Here is a 21,918-nt window from a genome sequence, read left to right as displayed (position 1 = left end):
TGACAATAGCAATGAAGCTAACTAGGAGTTAAGAATACTGTAGGGAAAATAGTGTACTAGGGCGTAGAAAAAACATCATTTTGTTACATGCTGCCTAGGGAATGGAATCTCTGCTTGCAGTAACTATTTGAATAGCCAGTTAACAGCTGTATTGCGTTCTCGTACAATCATAATTTTCCTTCTGTAGACTTGCTACCAATGCTCTGCGCTTGCAACTTTCTAGGAAGCAAGTGCCTAGCAAGTTGTTTCTTTGGGGGGCAGGTGGGAGGGAGAGAGGAAGGAGGAAGAATTGTTTCATTTTTCTTCTTGCCCATTTGCTCTTCCTCATTCTGACTTAAAAAAAAAAAAAAAAAAATCTACCTGCACTGTTACCCAGGTTCTTGCACACGAAGGTTTTAGGGAGTGCCCTGCATTTGAAATCTTGTTTGTCCTTTGATGTACTTTTAGAAAGAACTTTTTTTTCAGAGAGTGTATATTTGAGGCTTGTTACGTAGTACCCTTCAAGGATTACCAGTGACTTTCAATATGGTTAGTTTGAGAAGGCTAGCAGTCTCCTTGATGTCATGTACATTTCATTAAAAATCCATTTTTCTCTTATGGTTATTAACATTAGTAAACTCCACTTCTTTTCCTTTTGATGCTAGGACTGAGTATTCTACCACTGAATAGCCTCTTTTAGGATAGAGAATGACTTTGTTTTATTGATTCACTTGGAACTCGGTCATTCTAGAGACGGAGATTTTTTCAACCACTGTGTTACAAAGACAACTTCATGCTAAGTTAATTTGCTTTATTGCAATTAAAATAAGAAACCATAGTAGATGTCAAAATAAGTCTACCTTCTGAACTTGGTTGTCCTGAGGATCCTGCTGCACCTAAAGTCTACTTTCCCAGGCTATGCCATCCAGTGGAGATACAGGTTAAATGACCATTTTTGGTACTGCTCCGCCTGCATTTTTCCTGATGATTTGATGCAGCTTGTTGTTTCCCATCTGCTGGGCTTCCTCCAATTACAACTTGAATGCTAATGTGACTCCATCCCCCATTGGGAGCATGCTGATATTGACTCGTGCATCTCTGAGAAGTTTCTCATTGAGGTGGTGGATGCTCTGGGTTGCCAAGTCATCCTTTCTTGGTTTTAGCACCTTTCCACCCCAAAGGACCTATTGAAAAAAGAAATGTCATACACCTAATTTGTTCCAATATGTTCGTTGGACCATAAAGGAAGCTTTGGAAAATGTCCTGCATATTTTCTAGAAACGGATATTAATTATTCTATTTCCGATTTCTAACTATCTCTGCCATGGAGCTCTCATAAGCAAGTGGGATTAGGAGTCCACAGAACTGGCTAATTATATTTCTACTGCACGTTAGAAGCCAAAATAAAAAAAAGATGTGTTTAAACATAGGTATTTTTAAAATCCCCTATCCAGCGCCACCATAACCCTGAAGGTGCCTGAAATTTAATATTGTTCTTTGGTTCTAGTAAAAGTTATCAATCAATAACTTACTAGTTGTTACTGATTACAAGTGCTACTTTTGATCATGTGTAAGTACTGTACATAGTAGAAAATGCTTTACAAGACAAATCAGGATAATACAGAGCATTCTCTGTAATGAATTACGAAAAAATTGGTAAGTTTCTGTTATCACAGACTGTTAATGTACTAACATAAATGTAACACAATACTTGTAACTTCTATAGGGTTTTATTCCTTGCTTATATCAGTGTTCTGTATAGCTTGCTTTAGGAATTTATGTTGAATTTTAAAAGCCTCCTTTGTATAACACGGAACAAACGTGTTGCAATTGGCAACCCACTTGCAACTCAGAAATGACATTACTAGAATCCCACTGTGACTTTTTTTTTCCTTTCCCAGAGGCAAAAGCAGTAACTCCCTGTGCTACTACTACTGTAACTGCAGTACTTACATTATCAATAGCTATTATTCCTCCTTTCTTTATGAGGCGCAAACATTTTTCGTAGTATTCATTGCAGCTTTCTTTATCCGCATCAATGAAAGCAAAGTCAAAGCTTTCTGCTTCTCCACTGGCCAACAGCTCATCTAGATGAGTAACAAAGAGTCGTTAGACCCTGGTTAATGTTGTGTAGGAGGCAGTCGTCCATTTCTGTCAAAGTTCTCGTTAAATAATGGTTTTAGTGCCTTGACCAGGCAGCCTATTCCTCTACAGCTAATTACTATAAAAGCTTATCCCACAGAAACCAATCTAGACATAATGTATGCCATAAAACACTCGGTTACTGAGTTCTTCCTACTTGGAAGTTCATGGAGTAGTTCTAAACCTGCAGGATACAGCTAGGACTGCTGAAAGGTGCAGTAAAAACAAGTCAAGCAGTTTGAAACTGGACACACTCTACAACTTCAGCTATTTTTTTGAGCTGACTGAGCAGAATTGTTTTTTTAAATGGATTAGGATTTTTCTCACACTTATGAACAGGTCCTAAATGCTAATCTCTTGTTGATGATCAAGTGTCATGACACAAGTCATGAACAAACCCCGTCAGAGATGTTTATCACAGCAAAATACTGCTGTAAGTAGTCCCTCTCTGGGCCAAGGCAAGTGGAATGCAATTGTAAGTTCTCCTAAATGGACTTCTTGACTGAAAACTCCAAATCGCCAGTTGCGGAGGGGCTGACGGCTGCTGCTTTCCTAAAGGTCTCAGCCACCCCCCTCACCTGCCCTTATCCTCTCTGTCAACACAGGATATTTTTGTCTGAAGCATTGCCTAGACAAAGCTGTCCATCAGACTTCAAGGACAGTGCATCCTAGCAGACTGCTTATATTTGCCTCTTTAGAAAGGATGGATGAATTTGGGAGTAACACAAGGTTATGGATGGATCTATCAAACACCTTTGCTGGAAACCTTCTGACTCCTCCTTTCCTAGCAGGTTTCTTGCATTTTCAGAATATTTATTAATATTTCCTCTGCCCCACATCATCTTGCCTTGCATACTTTTGGCACATCCTAAATTTGACACTGTCAATTATGTCCTCTGGACATAATTCAACTGTTATACGCTAAGTTTTATATTGGCTTCTGTATTTTTTCTGCACTTCAACCCTTTCAGAAAACTCTTCCTGTCTATAACAAAGAAATACTTGCTTATAATGGACAGTGGATAAGAGAAATCGGGCTTTGTCTAATTAATCTGTTTTAATCAGCTTTCCCAGAAGCAGCTGACAATAGTACTTCATAGATTAACCAAGGCAACAGACAGGACAGGTGAGTGACCAGTACAGCCTGCTACATAGGACAAGCATTTTCTTCCTCTCTGCTGGCATGCAGGAAAACTATGAACTTCTGAAGTTGTGAAATTTTAGCAAAGGGATCACATCCACAAACATATTTGGCTTTAGATTTCATCAGCATTATATCCATCTTCTGTTTCTAGGGAAGGGAAAAAAGGAAAGTATTTTAAGTTGCTTACCAAGTGTTTGAATTGCTGGCTTAATCCGCAGGTCAATTTTATGCTCTACTCCTGCCTAGAATGGAAAAGAACAAAGAGTTGATCAAAGCAGTCAAGAAATAACCTGTTGGTTGTTGGACTCGAAATGACTGGTGGTCAGATATTTTTCCTATTATTTCTAGGTTCCAGATAGCACTGAATTTGTCTTTCCAAATGGAACTTTCTCAGCTTCCTTTAATGACAGGAATGCTTCTTTGTGAATGTGCAAGTCTAAGATACTAAAATCCCTTGACATGCAAATGCAGCTGTCCTGAACATGTAATGGAAGAGATGCTGCTTACCTCCTTCCACAGCGGCTTTCCAATTTTGACATAGTCCTCATTTATATCACAAGCAATAACTCTGCCATTATCTGGCAGGACAAGTGCCATATTCAAGGTATTATAACCGGTGAAAACACCTAGGAAAATCATAAGAGTCATCAACACTTACCATATTGGAGGGGGGAGGAAAAAGATAAATAGTTAGTTATGGGGCTCCCTTCAGGAATAAAAACCCCAAAGGAGTCAAAGATTTGCCCAAACAGGTGGGCAATTTGTTAACGGACACAAAAGGTTTTCCCACTCCATTTTAATGTAATGGTGGGTTTGGAGGAATTTTTTTACATTTTTTTTTCTCTAAATCAATCTCTTAGCAAAGCTCAATGTTGGCTTTCTCCTAAAGTCTCCTGGACATACAGGGCAGAGTCTGGTCGTGCATCTCTGAGGAACACCCTTATTTAAAAGTGGAGCTAAATCCTGGGTCAAAGGGACTGGACCAGCAGCAAAATACCAGGGCACCATAACTAACAGCTAGGCCAAGAATGAAGATGCTGAGAACCCATACCTGGCTGCTCAGCATCAGTCTGGCTTTGGGACATCCTGCTAACATATGTGCATCAAGGAAGGTGGTTTGGATGCAGGGCCTGTGCAGCAAAACATTTCCTTCTGGCAAGAAACTGGTACAGAAAGGAAAGAATACACCCTGTCCTGCAACTGCGGGAGAGCCAAATGATCTGTTGATCTTACTTTTTCAGATTGCCTCGGAGTTTGTGAGACATCCATGCTGATGCCAGAGTTACTGAATGCACAGGTACAGTGGCAAGTAAGTGCAAATCAGACGCTGCTTTTTATGCTGTAGCTTGCCCACCTGTCAGCTGAGACAAGTATGCGGTGCCTCACTATGTTTAGATATTTTACCTTATGTAAACACAGCTGTATTTGGAGAAGTGCAGCCATGAGCTTTATTGTACTACGGAGAGGACAAGGTGACACTCTTACCTATTTCAATAACTTTCTTGGCTTTAATGAGTTTGACCAAATTTGCCATAAGCTGAGCCTGGTCACAGGACACCATCATTTTACTCCAGGGATGATCAGCAGTGAGCTAAAAAAGGAAAAAAAATAATGTATCACAACAAACAAAACCCAAAGCTCCAAAACAATCTAGGGAAAAAAAACAACAGAAAAACTCCAGGAAAAACAGACACTTCTACCCTTCTCATTTTAGATGGCTTTGTGGTACACCTATGAGCCAGAAATTGGTTTGAATTTAACAGCAGCTAAGGAGGGTGGGGTGCTTTTCATAAGCAATAGTTCATCATTCAAAGCATGCCCTAAACTTACCATGGCTTTGGCAAACTCGGCAATAGTTGTAACTGATGAGAGCCACAGGGGAATCTTGACTGTGAAAGTCTTTTATTTATGTGAAGTTACATAAACAGATACACTTTTATATATATATATATATATTTATTTATTTATAACCTTTGTGCTTCTGCCCGTATTCCTCCAAGACATGTAGCATGGTTTTATGAAATGTTAGGTTAAAGTCTGCTGCTGAAGGTCAGACCAGGCGGTTCTGGCTAGGCAATGCAGAGCTGCAGGAGCTGTGCGGAGGGGGCAGCAGCAGAAGCAGGGCTGTGCAGTGGAAGTTTAATGGAAAAGCTGGTCCTCCCCTTTCCTTTCTTCCTCTAGGGCTCAATCCCACCAGACAGCTCCAGTATTTAACACTTAATTGCTTTTATACAGTAGTTTGTCTTACTTGAAATGATTCAGTCCTGAGTCAGGGGATGTCTGGTCTGAGCTCTGACACTGGACCCTGCTGGAGGACATCACCTCTGAGCTAGTTTCCTTATATGCCAGCTAAAAGGAACAGAAGTCATCTGTTCCAGTCAAAATCAAGTGGGGCCCAAACACATAGGCAGCCATGGATAAAATGACATGTCTAAACTGTATGCCAATACTATTAAATACGCATTTAGGGCAGCCCTGAACATTGAAGAGTCTGAGAATTACCAGTTCCAAACAAATTCTGATGTGTAGGCAACTGAGTTCAGCAGTTCGGGATGAGGTGTGGGTGATACCAAAAGGTCCTAGCACAACAGTAAGGGCATGGAGCAGAAAACCTGCTTTGGGGGATAAAATACTGACCAGTCGTAGCTTCTTTAAAATTGGATGTTCCCGCAAAGAGTGATCCAGTATGTATTGCCAGAGTGGACTGCTTTTCCCGATAATACTCTTAGATGATTTGGGTGTCCCAAAACCTAAAGAAGGGTACTTTTTACCTACCAAAAAATAGGGAATAATAATAAAAAATTTCATCTTTCTCAGTTATTGCCCACTTAAATAAAACAAGCGCTTAAGTGCTACTAAAGGTTAAGGAGTTCTTTGTTCTGAAAAATCCAGTGAAAAAAGAAACCGAAATATAGCCAGACAGCTCAGTGGACTACATTATTATTCCCCGCACCCCCTTCTTTTCAAACCTCTTAAGATGTCCAGCCCAAGTCTGCAAAGGCTGAAAGAGGAAAGGCTTGGGTATTGTGCTGTTCAGTGGCTGATCTGAAGGTTACAAGCAGTCATTCTTACAGGATAAGTAACCACATCAGACCTCAAAGGGCAAATGTAAGGAGAGAAGCATGAATGAGGCACACAATTTTCTTAGTCTGGGGGCCTTATTTTCTAGATGGCTAGAGGCTGCTGGTCTTTAGGGCCATCAGCTGATGCATCTTCTCAAGCCCTCAGTTCTCCTAATGACAGTGTCCTGCCCTCTAGCCAGAGGAAATCCGTTGTTGCTCCATGGCTTGTCTAGCATGAAACTAGTGTGCAAAAAAAAAGTAGGTGCTACAGCTGAAGTTTAAGAACTGTTGCTTGTCTGCTTAAATACAGAACTGATCTCAGCTTTGAACCCAATCTTTCTTTTACAAAATGGGCAAACATTTTAAAGAATTAACAAAAAAACCCAACAAAAAAATCTAGTTCCACATCTGATCGTTGATCGCGATTAAAGAACACTTTTATTTCGAGGATTTTATTTTACTTAATTTTCTGTTAATGGCTCTTTTTTCCAGAGGATCACCCTGAAGCGGAGATTGTTTCCACAACCTGCCTGAAGTGAAAGGGTAAGCAAGCAAGCAGCTGCATTACAAACCCAACCCCCGCCTCCTTCCCCCGCCTGATAGTGGGATCGGACCCCGGGGAATGACAGCGAAACTGTCGCCAGAACAGAGTGTGACCAGGACCCCACCACGGCGTTTCTGGGCCGGCCGAACAGCCGCAGGTAGGGGCCGGGCCGGGAGCTTGCCCTCGCCTCCGCTGGGCCACCGGCAGCTCGCCCGCCCCACGCGGCAGCAGCTGGATTGCGGGAGCGACTTGGGTTCAAAGAGCATCAGCGTACTCACGGCCCCAGCTCCGCGCAATCCCGGCCCGCAGCGCAGCCCCGCTCGGCGCAGCGCCCAGGGGGATGCTCCCCCGACCGCAACCGGGAGCTCCTGCCCACCGCCGGGGGGACCCTGTCCGGCCGCCGCGGTCCTCGTCCCCTCCCGCTGGGGACAGGGAACGGGCGCCGCTTACCTGCGAGCATCCCCGTGGCGAAGGCGACCCCCAGCATGGCCGTGCCGACGGCCACTTCTTTGGGCACGCTGAAAAGCGGCATGGCGCGGCTGGCAGCGGCGCGGCCGGGCCGGTCACAGGCGGGCGCGGGGCGGGGCGGTCCCGGCGGGGCGGTCCTCGGCGGGGCGGCCCCGGGAGGCGGGGCGCGGCGGCCGGCGCTTTGGCAGATTTGGGGTGGCCCGTAGCGCCCCGGGGTGGGCTGGGGGGAGCGTGGGCATCCCGCAAGGGGTGCGCGCCTTCCTCTCGAGGCACGTACTCTGCAGCGGTGGTAAAGTGACACAAGCAGTGCCTGGTGCTTGTGCCTTCACCTCCTCAGAGGCTGCTCCTGGTATGCCTTCGTGCCAGTCTTTGTTTTAAAACACAGCGCGGTGTTGTGTGAGCTAGCAATGGGCTCTGATGGAGGAGCTGTTCACAGAAATGTTCTCGTGAGAGGCTTGGTCCTCCAGCTAGTCCAGGAAACATGCTCTCTCCCTCCCCTAGCGCGGATGTTTTTTACGGTTGAGGTGTGATCAGATTTCTTACCAAAAAGCATGTATGTTTGTGGAGCTTCAGTCCTGTGACCAAAAGAACTGAGAGCTTCCAGGTGAAATAGATCAAGGAAGACCCCTTGTGAGAGGGGGAATGCTGCCTGGTTTCCCCTGCCACTGTTTCAGCCCCCTCCTGCAGCAGCTCCTTGGCAAGGCGCAGCAGTGCCCTTGCCTCTGTTTGACATTCTGGATTTTTAGGGATCTCCTCCCTGGCCTGATCTGTCGCTGAGGAAATTGATACATAAACCAACAGTGACTGTGCCATTTTCTTCTCTTAGAATCAGGCTAAAAAAATTTTGTGTGCTTTTGTTTTATTACATTGATACATGCTGAAAGCACCCTGCAGTGCCTTTTGGAGAAGGGCCGGGGATTTGATTTTCATTTTGTGAAGTGTTGGCAATATCTGATTTTGCAAAACCCAAGCAAGATGTGAAGATCTATCATTTTGTCACTCTGCAGGGGATGAAATTAGCAACGTTGCACACAGACCAGGAATACGCAGGCAGGGAGTGCACTGTAACTCAGCCTCACCAGATGTAAGATGAAAACAGGTAATACTTCCCTTTGGCACGTAGTTAATCTCTAGAAAGCCAGATGAATTGCGTGCTGATAGGTTAGGCTGCTAGCTTTTCAACGACGTTCCGATGCTAGCAAAACTGTTGTCAGTGCAGTTAGCAGGAAAAGATTCTTTTGTAAGTACATCTTAAGTGCAGGATTAAGTATATCACTAGAGCATTTATGGGAAACGGGTTTGCCTATCACTGCATTTTTAGCATGTGCTCGACCTTATTCACAAAGGCTCAAGCTCATAGCTTTGCATTTCTTTTGCAGCAGCTAATCATGTCAAGCACTAAGGAATCTGCTGTGCTTTCTGACTTGCAGAACAAAGCAAGAGATATGATCTGTCTCGGCAGATACAATATTTTTTAGTTCACTTAAAATTTATTTGATTTTGAAAGCTGTGAGTGCTGTTGGTTTCTTGGGTTTTGTTTGGTTCCCCCCCGCCCCCTTCTTTTCCCCATTCAGATCCCCATCGCTTTCTCTGTGTACATTTTGCTTTTGTAAATGAAAGCATTTCATCCCATGTTTCAAAGATGAGTTATCAGGAAGCGCTGGAATATGTCAGTTTTAGGCCAAACAATTGTAGGAGACAGCAAACTTTTAGCCTCCATAAATCAGATTTGTGACTGTGCAGCTCCATCTAGTGATTATTCTCTACAACTGCAGCAGGAGGGAGAGTAACTGGGATATGCGGACTTTTTCATGAAACACTCAAAATTTGTAAGCGTTAAATCTTGTGTTGGCCTCTCGATTCCCAACTCGAGGAGCTGCCTCACTTGAAGTTCTCTGGAAACTTCTAGTTTCTGAAATCTCCAAGAGAATTGGTGAGCAGAATTGCTAACATACTTAAACATGCATCTGTAACTTTTTTTTGTGTGTGTGTGTGTGTGTCCCAAATTCTTATGCTGTAATAGCTTATCTGTGGTGGCAGTGTCAGAAGGTTTTTTGCTATGTCAGTGTACTGGGCAATGTGTTGTTTCCTTAGATAAGGAAGTTGATTTACAGATCTTTAAACCCAGATAAAACACTTTCTTAGAGTGGCAAAAGAGTTAGTCTTCCAACTGAAGAAAGCCAGCTGCTTTTCTTTGAGCCATCACAGTTTTGATTTTACATAGCTCTGCAACATATTACTGAACAAGAAACTTTGATTAATCTGATTAATTAGGCACATGCTTGCAGTGTGCTGTGATTACTTGAGCATTTGGTAGATTTCTGCCTGCTATTTGTGCTGAGTAAGGTGAAGGCTACCTAAAGATAAAAACCTGTGTGTGGCATGAGCTTGGACACAAACCCCACTGCTCCCTATATCTGTAAGGTCAATCCAGTTGCACAGATTTCACAGGATATTGGGATCATTCCCAGTGTTGTAGTCAGCAGGCTTATCTGCTGTGCCTGAAAGTTCCTTCCTCCTGGAACTGCGTTCCTGAAAGGGTAGGAGGGTTTTGGCAGCATCTTCAGACTGGCGCCAGAACATGATCGCTTTTGTGAAACACAAAGAGTAGGACGGACAGGATTCAGACTGGCTAGTCAATGTTGACCTCAGGGTGTGCGAATCCTCACTTTGTTCATATTGATAATCTACCCACAGCTTCACAGTCACTGGATAATTGCTATCTGCAATAGTCAGTTCTACTGAAACCTTCCTTCCAGGAATGTTTTTGTGCAGAGCAATGTTGCACATTGTCCACCTTGGTGTGTAGACCTACTGTAGAAATGTGACTGGGAAAGCATTAGCCTACCTGATAAGGCTGCCATCTCACTTCTGAGTTTCTGCCTGTCGTTTTCAAATGTTTTTGGATCGAGCAGCAATGCCTAGTAACTGAGGCATGGGTGTCAAATGCTAAATGACTTGCCTTGAGTTTAAGAAGCTGTTCCCTTCCAATATCCTCATATTTCAGTTTTTTTTCTTTAATGTTTTTGGTTTTCTTCCCCTCTTCTTTCTTCCATGTGTCAGCTACCTGAGCTCAGCCACGTGTTCTGGCAGGACATGGGGGGTGTTCTGTGGTCTGCTCCAAGGTTGTGGTAAAAACGCAATATGTAACCACCTCGATTGTCTTACTGATGCACTATAAAGAAGTAAAACCCGTGGATGGTTCAGCCACTGTCTGGTGTGGACAGCCTGAGCTCGTCCACACTGTGATTGAAAGCCTACCTGCAACATATGCACTAAACCATAGCTGCGGCTGCTGGCGTGGTTTTACAAGACCTAATGGCAACACGCTTACTAAACCCTAGTGGTAGCTAGAGTCATTTTACTAGCCCAGGGTGGGTATAGATGACTCTCTTGAAAGTCATGTTCACTCTGTACAATACAAACACCCTGAAGAGAGTGTGTATATCCATGTTTGAACAGCACAACTCACTGGAAATAGGTTGTTTCCTGTTAAGAGGGGTCCTATATGTTTGCTGAAGCTGTATTGGTCTGTGATACTGGAAAGCATTCAGTGTAGTTGCATGTTGTGTCTGCTTCATTCAGGCTGCAATGTTGCTGCTGTGGCTTCAAACATAATTTAAATGGTGCTTACTTCAGTTCTTGGTTACCAACACATTATTATCCTCTGTTTACAATGAGGCAGCAGTCACACGGTCCTCTAAAACAGGGCAGCATTTGTAGAAGTATGTTGAGAAGCAAACGCAAATACTACATGTATTTAGTTCAATGAGTAAAGTAGGAACATGTTTGGAGCTTACGTACAACTGAAAAAGGAGACAGTGGTCTTTGCTCCCAGAAGCTTATGATACGAAGGTAAAAAAACGGTTGTGGGCAGGAAGTCTAAGAATGAGTTGGATTATACTGATTGGTGTGCTTGGCAGTAGCCTAATTGTCAAGTTTCTCAGGAGAAATTAGAACAGATAAGTTTTAGGTAGAATTCAGGAGAAAGGAAAATGAGGTTTGGAGCTGTTTACGAGGAGTTTACCTCAAACAGGAATGCAGATGAATAAAAGCCCAAATACAAGGAGGAACCAAAGAAGAATGCATTTGTGCATTCCCATGGTCAGACTAATAGCTGAAAATGCTGATTGAGATAGCCTTCTGGATGAAAGGGACTTGAATGAGATTAGAGCTGGGGAAAGAAGTTGCAGTAATCAAGGTGATGAAGGCTTGGACAAAAGTTTTTAGTTGTGAAGATGAACATACAGAAATAATCTTGGAAATACATCAAAATCTTTCTGGTTGTTTTTGTGTGGTTGAATGTGAGGGCCTGGAGGGAAATTAGAGTTGAAAATGAAGTGTTATGAGTTGAGTGATAGGCAAAATGGAAATTTTAATCTATTATTGATGAAGGAGAAAGGTTGGAGAGCTGAGGCTGACCTGATTTTAGCCATCCTCAGAGAGGTTCTTGAAACAGATTGTGATTTTAATCTGTCTGCAAGAGACAGGAGTGAAGACGCAGATCTGCAAGTTGTCTGCATTGACATCGTGGATGAATGCGTGTATAGATGGGGCCAGTGTACCCAGAAAAAACAGGAAGCCATGAATTCCCATACTTTATAAGCTATTCACAGATAAAGATATCCATAAGCATTCTATTGTATTTATTTATTTTCTTTTAATAGGTTTTCGTAATCTCTTTGCTTAAAACTGAATCAGAACTTATTTGCCATATTTATGTGTTCATTCATCTTAGGCATTGTAGATGAGATGTATATATTTTATAATTTTACATTCCACAGTGTATATCCTCTTGCAAGACCTAGCTAAATCAATTGATGGTGGCATATTTTAGAGGACTGTATATGGAATTATTATTTTTTATTTGGAATTGAGATTTCTTTTTTCATCCAGTTGGTTTTGCTGTTGTATTTGTCTGTTCCATCCCTGTTATCTCTCTAGTATAGTGTACACTTAACAGTTCATTTTACAGTTCTGTAATGCAGTGTTTGCCATTTACTGGCATAACCTCTTTGACCTTAGAGATACTCATTCCACATGTATCTGTTGTAGCAATTTTTTTGCCATGAATGTTCATATGTCTTCTCAGCTGAAAATCTTGGGATTGTAAGAATGGTACAGTCTTTTTTTTTTTTTAATCTGTGATAAATGGAATTGCTCTCCCAAATTTTCTTCTGATAGTTGAATTCAGTAATTTGAAATAAGACTAATAGTTTCCCAAATACTCATCATTGCTTCTAAAGTAATCTGGGTTTTTTATCAGACAAACTGTAAGTATCAAAGCTTCCTTTAATATGATTCATTGTCCAAGTGGAGGGTAATCACTAAAATGGAACGCAGACATGAACAATGACTTTAACTAAGTTGGTTCGGTTACTTTCATCCTGCTCAGCTACTTCTATCGCATTCAGTCTTCTGTGGGAGCTTTTAAAGTATGTCTTTCGATAACAGCTTGTAAAGGCTGTGGTACCTTCACATCTATTTCAAGGCTAAGGTATCAACATTTCAAATGCTGCTGCTAAGAAAGCTGGTGATTCATGAGCCCATAAGCCTTAAGCCATTAAACTTGCAAACAGCGAATGGTTTAGAAACGGTTTTCAGCTAGAAGCATTTTGACATATTGGTAAATATTTTCAGGCCTTACTGGCTTACAGGCCAACATTTTGAATATATATGACTACTTTTTGCCATCTCATTACAAGACTAGGCTCAACTTTGGACATGCAGGTATCGTGAGGAGAGATAGCCTCTGCCAAGCAGCATAATTCCCAGTGCAAAGTAAGTTAATGGCTTCTATGAAAATATCCCACAAGTATCAAGGACTGTAAAACTCAAATTGAGCTTGACTGGGGGAGGCCCGGTGAAATAGCTTGTTCAGTGGCTCAGTTTGACAGATCCGATGATAGAAGCAGCTCTTCCGACAAAGAGAGTTTGCCATTGAAGGATGTGGTTCAGAGGCACGTCAGATTTCTCAAAACAGGTGACAGACTGCTTTGAATGATCTCCTTCCAGGTCGTGGCCCAGCCTCACCCTTGGAACAACTGCGTGGACAGTGGTGCAATGGGTGCTTACTACTGAGAAATAAAGCTTGATATTAATTTGTTCCTGCAAATGGTCCCCACGTGAGGGAAATAGGCACAACTTGAGTGGAGCATTCTGCTTTACTTACAAAGCCTGCTGTAAGTCTCAAGATGCTCCTCTGGCATAAAAAAAATGTGAGAAATTTTGCTCCTTATCATTGCAATATACATAAGAAAATGAAAGAAGCGGTGAACAAATCAACCATAGCCGTGACACCTCATTAACCAGGCTCTCCCATGCCATTATCTTTTGCCTCCTTTTTTTTTGTTTTTTTTTTGACATCTGAAGAAATCTGTGGCAAAGTCTAGCAAACTGTTGTTTCATACCAACTGTGTGAACGGATGCCAAAAATGAAGGCTGGTTTTGGAAACCCAGTGTTTTTTCTCTTCCCTTAAGGGCATTTGTCCTAGAGCTTCCAGGGCACAAAAGCAACAGCAGCAGCATCACAGCAGGAGAGGTGCAGGACTGGAGCATTCTTAGCGTGTCCTAAAGCATATTGAAAAACAATGAATGATCATTTCACTGGATCTGGTTCCTAGAGAGCTCTAGGTCAGATTGTCATTTCATGAGTAAGAATTAGTCACAACCATGTGAAAACCATGCCCACACTATTCACTTCGGAACTTAAAATCAAGAATTCCTGGTAGACTGTTGGTCAGTTAGGAAGCATAGAGAAGGGACTATGTATATTAGTCAACTGTGGTTAGCTAATATGGTGCAGATGTGAAGAAAGCGATACTGGATTTAACAGGTGAAATAAATCTGCTAGAGAGAGACCACTTGGTGTCAGCACCTGAAACTCCATGTGTGGTGCATTACCCCCTTCATGGTGAGAAGGTGCAGGGTGGGGGGGTGGCTCAGATATCCCCAGGAAACAGAGGAGAGTGAGAGGTGTAGAGAGTAGTGTCTGACATTGGAAAGGGCAGGTTGCTCTTAGGAGGGAATATAGGAAAGAATTTTTTAATTGTGTGCAATGCTACTTCTGTTTCTCCACTTACTTTTTTTTGTTAAGTTGAAGATGTACTGCTAGTAATTGCCATGAGCTGAACTCACTTTTTTTCTCACTGCATATAATCTTAAGATGATTGTTACAATTTCATGTAATTTTGCTCTTTAGTGTTAATAGTTTTTATTTCTTCACTGTTGTATGTCTTTGAGTTTGAATGTTAACAACGGACTATATAGACTTTTATCTTCTTGCCCTCTTCTGGCTTCATTTTGTTATATATACTATTTTTTCAACATAACCCCAGTTCCTTTTAATATAAACCAGTGGAACATTTCTGTTAAATTTGGTAAGATTATTATTTTATTTTTTTTGAAGAATCACTAACAGGTGAACTGTGAATTTTTCAGTGCCAGTCAACCCTTTGATAAGAATAAGGCTTTCTTAGTATAGTATTTTAAAGTTATGTTTTTACTGCTTCCTTTTAGTGTTTTGAAGATCAGAAGATCCTTCTGCTTTAGTATACTTGAATCATATTTTCACTTTTTAATCAAACTTTCTATCCATTTTGTTTTTAAGAAGTCCCTTTCTTTCCATTCCTTTATAGCCTGGGCTTGACTTCGTAAGAATCTCTAACCAAACCATAAACTACCTTTATAAATATCATTTTTCCTTGAAAGCTGTATCTTACTGCAATGACCAAAGTTTTGTCATATGTTAGATTAAGATGTCTGCCTAAAATCAATAATGCTGAGGTAACAACATTGGTTTCTGCTAGGCTCTCAATTACTTTCTCAGTTGTTTGTCATAGGAAGAATATATGATCAGTTGTTTCCCCTGCAGGCTATAAAACCAGCCTGTTCTCCTTTGATCACTTCTGCATACTTCACTTTTACTCTCCTAAGTGTAACACAGATTTTTAGAGCCTTGGACCTGTGAAGTAGCAAAATGATTCTTCTGTAGTCCATTCCAAGGGATAATAGTCTCCCTGTATAAAGCATCATAAATATCCCTGGACAACAGTTGGCTCTTTTGGGTTATATTGCACAACTGCTATGGAATCCATTTCTGAATTTGCCATGCTCTTTGAAGAAATGGCTGGGAGAGATTTGCTTTGCAGTCTTTCCTTTGCACCTCTCATGTTCCCTGTAGTCCTTTGCACCTTACATTCCTGTTGCATTTCTCTTCTTTTGCAGGTAATCCCTTGTTCTTTGTATCTGTTTGGGTAACAAGCACAGCTGTAGAACTGCTAGTTTTTTAAGGTTTTTTTATTATTATTTTTTCTCCCTCTCCCCCTATACCTTTGTGGTTTTTTAAGATGGTTTATGGTGCCATTTTGTTCTTGAAGTTGCTGAATTTTCTTGAATTTTGCCACAGAGGAGAAACACAATCATGCTGTGCATTTTCCTGGGAGCTTTACTTTTGTTCTCTCTTGATCTCCTTTATCTGAAATAAATTACACTGTACCTGCATGATGTCAGTAAAGACTCTTCTAGGCAAAGGAGTACTTGAAATAGTATAGGCTCTTGTGAAAATGGGAGCAGCTGTAATGGGGCAATTGAGTCAGCAGCTGCTTGTAAGTGTTCTTTCCTCAAAAAGAGGCAAGTGTTTTTCTGAATGAGGTTTCAGAGGTAACAGGTAACTTGGAGAACATAAATCGATGTTTTTGGTACCATCATATCACTGAAGAGATGCTGTCCCTATTTGCCTCTTGATCTTCATGTCCCGTCTTAAAAGGATAGAGGGTAACAATGCAGAACGGTGAATGCACTATTTTGATTAGAAATAAAAAAAAAGATGCAGAAAGTTAGAAATTAATCTAGTCATCTTCAATTTCCTATTCAGGGAGTGTATGTGAGAGGCTTGGTGGCATGAACACTTGGATTTTGAGGACATGCAGAATACTTAATATCACTGTACCCTGGCAAAGCCCTGCTGACATATTTCACAGTGCAGAGCAGCTCTGCAGTTAGAGAGCTGTTATGTTTCCTAACAGGGTATTTGTAGCATGTTGTAAACAGTAACTGTTGTAACTGAATCCTAGGCTGTGGTCCTTAAAACCCGAAGCGCTACCCAACTGGCAGAAACCTTAATGTAGTTTGCCTTTGTCTTCTGTCTAATTCATGCAGGCAACAGTGGAAAATGCCAGAGTGCTTGGGAGCTAGGCCAGGAGGAGGATAGGTGTGCAGCTGGTCGTCTGTCTCACTGTTTTTGAGAACATAGGTAATTAGCGTGCCATATACCTTCCTGATGAAATGCCTTTTGGAAAATCAAAGCTGTTTGTCTGGTTCCAAGGCAGAGACAGCTTCTCTGACCAAATGGGGTTTGGTAACTCTTCCAGCCTAGCTGCAATGTCTTTCATGGATTGTTTAGCTTCTTGATGTTTATGCACCCACAGGCTTTATATACCTAAAATAAGGCATGAAACGTGGACTTGGTAGTTATTGTGCAGTTGGTTTGGACTTAAAAAGGGCAAGTGGTGTAACAAACTGAGTATTGTGGCTCCCATAACAATCCTAGTAAATATGAGGCTAACTGCTCCTTCCCAAATCTGTACCTGTTCCATGGGTTTCTGTATTGGCCTGTCCTTGGCACTGGAGGATCTACTACCACTTCTAAAATAAACTTGCAGACCCAAATATTCACCATGCTCAAAAGCCTGGCTTTAGTCTGTTGGATCAGACCTATTTCCTGTCTTAAAGCACAAACGTGACAACTGGTCTGTTCTTAATGGACAGTTGGAGGAAAGTAAGAGGAAAAAAGAAGAGCAATCTACGTGCTTTGAAACAAATCTTTTCTTCTGAGGCAGTGTGTCTAAGGCAAACAAGAAAGCTATAAGGCTGTAAGGTGTGCAGGCGTTGGAGGACTGCTCTTCTCACCACACAGAGTCTAACAAAATGTGGGAATCCAGGAGTACCTGGGGATTCTCCGGAGCATTGGGAGCTTTGGCTCCACTCAGAGGGTGCCAAGACCTTCTGTTATACATTAATACACATAAATCATTTGGTTAAACAGGTCAGGTATTCCTAAGTCCCTGCCAAAGACTATTGCTTGCTGCTATTGCCATATATTGTTCTGTTTTGTTCTCTGATTTATGACAAACTCAAGCAAAGCTGCTCCTTTCCGGTGTTAGGTGGAACTACAGCAAGTCATCCCTCTCTTCTGTTTTCCTTGGGGTAACACGTCTTTAGAGCCTCGAACCCATGATGTAGCAAAATGATTCTTTGATAATCCTTTCTAAGGCACAGTAGTTTCTCCAAGCGAAATATTTTAAGTGTCCCCAGGACGAACCAGTACCTAAGCGATACAAGTGGCAATGGTAGGAGGGCTGAACTGAAAAATCCTGCTTTCTCTTACTACATTCTGCCATTAAAGGAATTTAACTGTTTGTGAAGTCAGTGCATAGCATTAGCATCGTTCAGTTCCTCCAAGATGTTTGTAAAAGCAAGATGTTAACATTCATTGTCAGTTGGTTACAACCGTCTGCCTATAATATCTTGGTTATAGGGGCTACGAAGATAAAAAACCATCCCTCCTTCATCTCCCCATTGCCCCTTTCCTTCTGAGACTGCAAAAGCTACTTATGGAACTTCTTTCCCTCTTTGTCTGTTCTAATGTAACACAGTGGGTGACAGGGGCAAAAAAATCCTGGACCTGATACAGCATGACTAGAAATGAATCGTTCATGAGATTCTCTCTCAGGCAAAGAAAGGGCTATTGGTTTTTCAGGCCTGCACTGTGAGAACAGATACTGAAGCAGTGAACTGTGTTTGATCCTCAGATCAAACTCAGTCAGAGGGCCTGAAAATGAGGACTGGAGGCTTGATTTGTTCATGTGAAATGGAAGAAAATCTGTGCGTGCAGGACTGCAAAGGGATACCCTTGTCCTCGGCTCTGAGCTGAGCCCAAAGACTGTGCAACTGTGACAAACTGAGTTGGGAAAATTAGTGGGGGACTTTTTAATATTATTTGCAGGTGCACTTCTGGTATTAGCTAAGAAATTATTATTTTTTTGTCTTTGCTCCAGCTAGTGTTTGTCTCTGAAGAAGTGCTCTGTAAACCAGATTTAAAGGAGCTCAACTTACTGTGTTTAGGCCCCTGTGTCTGGGCAGGTTTTCTAGACGCGCGTTTGTGACTGGTGGAGAGAAACGGGTATTTCTGGGGACACAGCTCATATCAAGGTAGATGTCCAAAAATCTCTGAAGATGCATGAACCGTGTTCTGTAAATGTCTGTTTCTCTCTGACTGTATTACTAGGTCATGTGTAGGTGTCAGGGTTGTAAACGTCTCATGTTGTGTGGAGTGAGTGACTGCAGCATTCATGAATTGTGGAAGCCTGGGGAACAGATGGGCATTGGTTACTGAAGTATTGTTGTAAGAGACTGAGCCTCAGGAATTGGGATTTTTTTTTGAGTTGTCCTACTTCTGTGTAAAGATAGCAGGTAGAGGAACTACCAGCAGAAGAGATGGACAGCTATGAATCTTCAGCTGTTACGGGAGAAAGACATGCCTTTCTCTGTGATAGGAGGACCTCATCTTTTTGCTCTTCCTTGCTTTGCCTGTGTGTGGGTGTGTGCGTGCATGTAACTACATGTTATCATCTTGCATCTTCCCTAGGCTGGGAAGGGAAATGCAATGTAGTAAGACTATTGTTAATTCACTTCAGGAGTACTTGTAAAGTCTCACAGGTGTTTATATGAAAATAAATGAAACCTAGTTCTTCACTGAGACAACTGGTTCCTAGCACCTCCTGGCATGTTTAGCTCTGAGGCATTGGTGGTGTTTTTGTAGATGGAAGTGTGTTCTGTGTATGCAGGTGTTTCCATTTGATCTCTATTACTGCATTGAAGCCTTGCTAAGGTGAAATTCTGCCAGCACAATTCAGTGTTGGTCAACTGAATGTACCAGGATAACAGAAGCACTTGGCTCTGAGTGTGGTTTTTTTGTTTTTTAAAAAGGTAGTTGTGACTAAGTGGAGCATGTTGTTAAAGTTCTTATTATCTGAATAGGTTAAAAATTTAAATGAGGGAGCAGATTAAACATTCCTGTTAACCTTTTTGAACATTTCTCTTACAGCCTGACTTTAAGAATAGGAGGCTAGTCCCTGTTAATTCCCATGAACTGGGAAGGAGAATTGTTCTCTGAGAAGGCTATGGATTCTGCTTGGATTAACTGTTCTAATGAGCCTATTAATAGCACATACAATTTACATATATCTTATTAAATAAATATGCTGTTAAGAATGACTCTGTAAATAAACACCACTTTTAATAACCTCAGTGTCCCAGTGGTTTTAAATGCAGTTCCTGATTTGAAATTACAATGGCTGACTACATTAGTAACTTTTAAAAAGCTTGTCACTAGTGAATTTATCCAGTCAGCCTGTTTAAAATTATATGTAATACAGGAACTCTTCCTAGCAGGCAGATGTAAAAATTTTAGAATTTTGTAACAAGGCCCAAACTGAGTATCTTTTGGCTCAGCAGTTTTTGATGGAGTTTCTAGAAGGTGGTGAGCATACCAAGAAGCAAGCATCCTTTCCTCTTTCAGGACGGCAACTCTGTGAAGCCTCTGCTCTGCTACATCTGTTCACATCTCTGCTGTCTTTTTTCTCATGGAAACTGTCTAACAGCTGCTGCAGTTAACTGCCTCTTTTTACTGTTTTATTGTATGGTAAGATTGGGCAGATATTGCACTATTGTGTTAAGCAGCAAGATTGCATTCTCTGTCATAGTTTTATTAAGAGGAACCTCATTAAAGGGTAGAATTGTTACATACAGATTTCTCAGTTGCCTGCTTGCACCCTGTTTCTCCCCAGCACTGATTCAAGTAGAGGCATGAAGTGAAACTCCTTCCTTCCTGCCTTCTCCTTCAGTATTTATCTCGGTACTTTTCCTCCATGCTGTTTAGCCAGGTGGAGCAACTTCTCTCCCCAGTATTTAAAAGACCATTGAATTTAAAGAATGTGCCTCCAGGTTTGGCATACCCCATTACATGTTTCAGTGCTTCAACAGGCAGTAAGCAAGCAGGGCACTTGTGAGAGGAAATTGAGGGATTTTGTATGGGTTTACAGTTCTGTGGTGTCTCAGTCCTACATGTTCCGTGTTCCCACATGCTGGTCAGCTCTCCTCTTAATCCTGTCAGTACAAGCCTTCCTTGCTGCTAGTGATAATTGTCTCTTTTGTTTAATGTGAATGTCCGCAGCTCCCTGGATTTTCTTAATGCAAGAGATAACTATTTAAGGGGATTTTCTTGACGAGCTTCTGGTGGAAAAACATGGTGTGGGAATAGTGCCAAAAAGCAGAACTTTAAGAAAATCAGTTACTTCTGCTGACCTCTTGTTATTTCCTTCTCTGGAACTGCTTTTACTGTCCTTGAGGAGGTCAGGGAAGGGAAAGGATGCCCATTACACATCTGCTGCACTGACAAGCAACCAAATGTACCTTTTGGCTAGCGACTAGCATTTTGGCAGCACAAAGCTTCCAACTCCCACCCTTCTACAATCAGATGGGATGAATAGCAGAGCTGTGCTATATTGCTTGTTGGCATACAGGTTAAGTACATGGGCCGCATATGAGTCTATTCATCTGAAGTTACCCTTTCAGATGCCCAGTTTTCTAGCATAATCTTCTTGGAAAAGAGCTTGGCATGTGCATCTCCTTTTCTCTTGGCACATGGGTGTTTTGGTTTTTTGGGGTGGTGGTGGTTTTTTTTTTTCCTTCTACTAATTTCCTGGTGTGCAGTAGTCATCCTAAGCAGCCTCACTGGTATCTGAAAATGAATGGGCATATTGCAATCTGGAGGAAATGTCATGCCCTTCTGGTGTCATACAAGCTGTGGAGGGGTGTGTGTAGTGGCCATGTTATAAATTAAACATTGTCTTTGCTGCAGGCAGGGATAAGAAGAGGGATACTCCTACACTTTCTCTCTCTTGTCCTTTTTGGGCATCTGAAAATGGAATAAGCTGGTCATAAAAAGCAGGGCCAGGTCAGGGTAGTTAAGTACTTTCACCCCTTGTAAAATTCAGAGCAGCATTTAAATCCCTGCCTCCCCTAATATTCCTCTAGAGAATCACCCTATCACTTGAAAGTGCATTGGAACAGCTGAACTTCCCTGGATTAGGATAGCTCTGTGCTATATTTCTGTTCTCTTCTGGACCAAAAAAAGCCTCAAACACCAATTCATGGTTTTGGTCTTTATGGTATGTTCGTTGTAGGCAGCTAAGCTCTGTGAAAAACAGGAGGGGAGTAGAGACAGTCAATGAAAACACCTGTTCATGTATTTTTTTTTTCCATCCTCTTACCTTTTACTCTGTATTTTGTTAATCTCCCTCATTGCGCCTTGTTTTAAATTAGGACCACTCTTTGGGGCAGGAGCTGTTTCTTATTATGCATTTGGCATCACTGAGTCCTCCTCTGGCTGGAGCAATTAGTTACCACAAGAGTAGAAACATAGGTATGCTTGGAGAGCAGGGCAAATGCATTCTTCAAAGCAGAGAGGGCTGTGAAGTTAAGTGGCTTTGGCAGTGCTTTGCAATATGGAAGCACAT

The 21,918-nt window shown here is 41.9% G+C and overlaps 1 protein-coding gene across 2 annotated transcripts; it reads right to left on the bottom strand.

The window, feature by feature from the left end:
- Nucleotides 1-776: 776 nt before the first annotated feature.
- Nucleotides 777-7,470, bottom strand: COMTD1 (catechol-O-methyltransferase domain containing 1). Of its 2 annotated transcripts, none has more exons than XM_056352802.1 (7): nt 7,322-7,470; nt 5,903-6,036; nt 4,751-4,856; nt 3,773-3,891; nt 3,453-3,507; nt 1,933-2,066; nt 777-1,163 (listed from the first exon to the last, which is right to left on the bottom strand). In XM_056352802.1, the coding sequence occupies exons 1-7, from the start codon at nt 7,401-7,403 to the stop codon at nt 1,011-1,013; spliced, it is 783 nt and encodes a 260-aa protein (XP_056208777.1). In that variant the 5' UTR covers nt 7,404-7,470; the 3' UTR covers nt 777-1,010. The 2 variants fall into 2 exon arrangements, with proteins under 2 accessions (XP_056208777.1, XP_056208778.1); XM_056352803.1 differs by having other exon boundaries at nt 5,903-6,015; nt 7,322-7,458.
- Between the last annotated feature and the right edge of the window lie 14,448 nt (nt 7,471-21,918).

This window comes from Falco biarmicus, chromosome 9, assembly GCF_023638135.1.
Source record: "Falco biarmicus isolate bFalBia1 chromosome 9, bFalBia1.pri, whole genome shotgun sequence".
NCBI lineage: Eukaryota > Metazoa > Chordata > Aves > Falconiformes > Falconidae > Falco > Falco biarmicus.
Note: the sequence above shows the minus strand (reverse complement) of the source record. Positions and strands in the feature narration are given on the sequence as shown.

Coding starts and splice junctions, on each gene's coding strand:
- COMTD1 (XM_056352802.1), bottom strand. CDS start 7,403: ATGCCGCTTTTCAGCGTGCCCAAAGAAGTGGCCGTCGGCACGGCCATG. Junction 6,037..7,321: donor CGCCACGGGGATGCTCGCAG/GTAAGCGGCGCC, acceptor ATTTTTTGGTAG/GTAAAAAGTACCCTTCTTTA. Junction 4,857..5,902: donor TTTTAAAGAAGCTACGACTG/GTCAGTATTTTA, acceptor TTCCTTTTTTAG/CTCACTGCTGATCATCCCTG.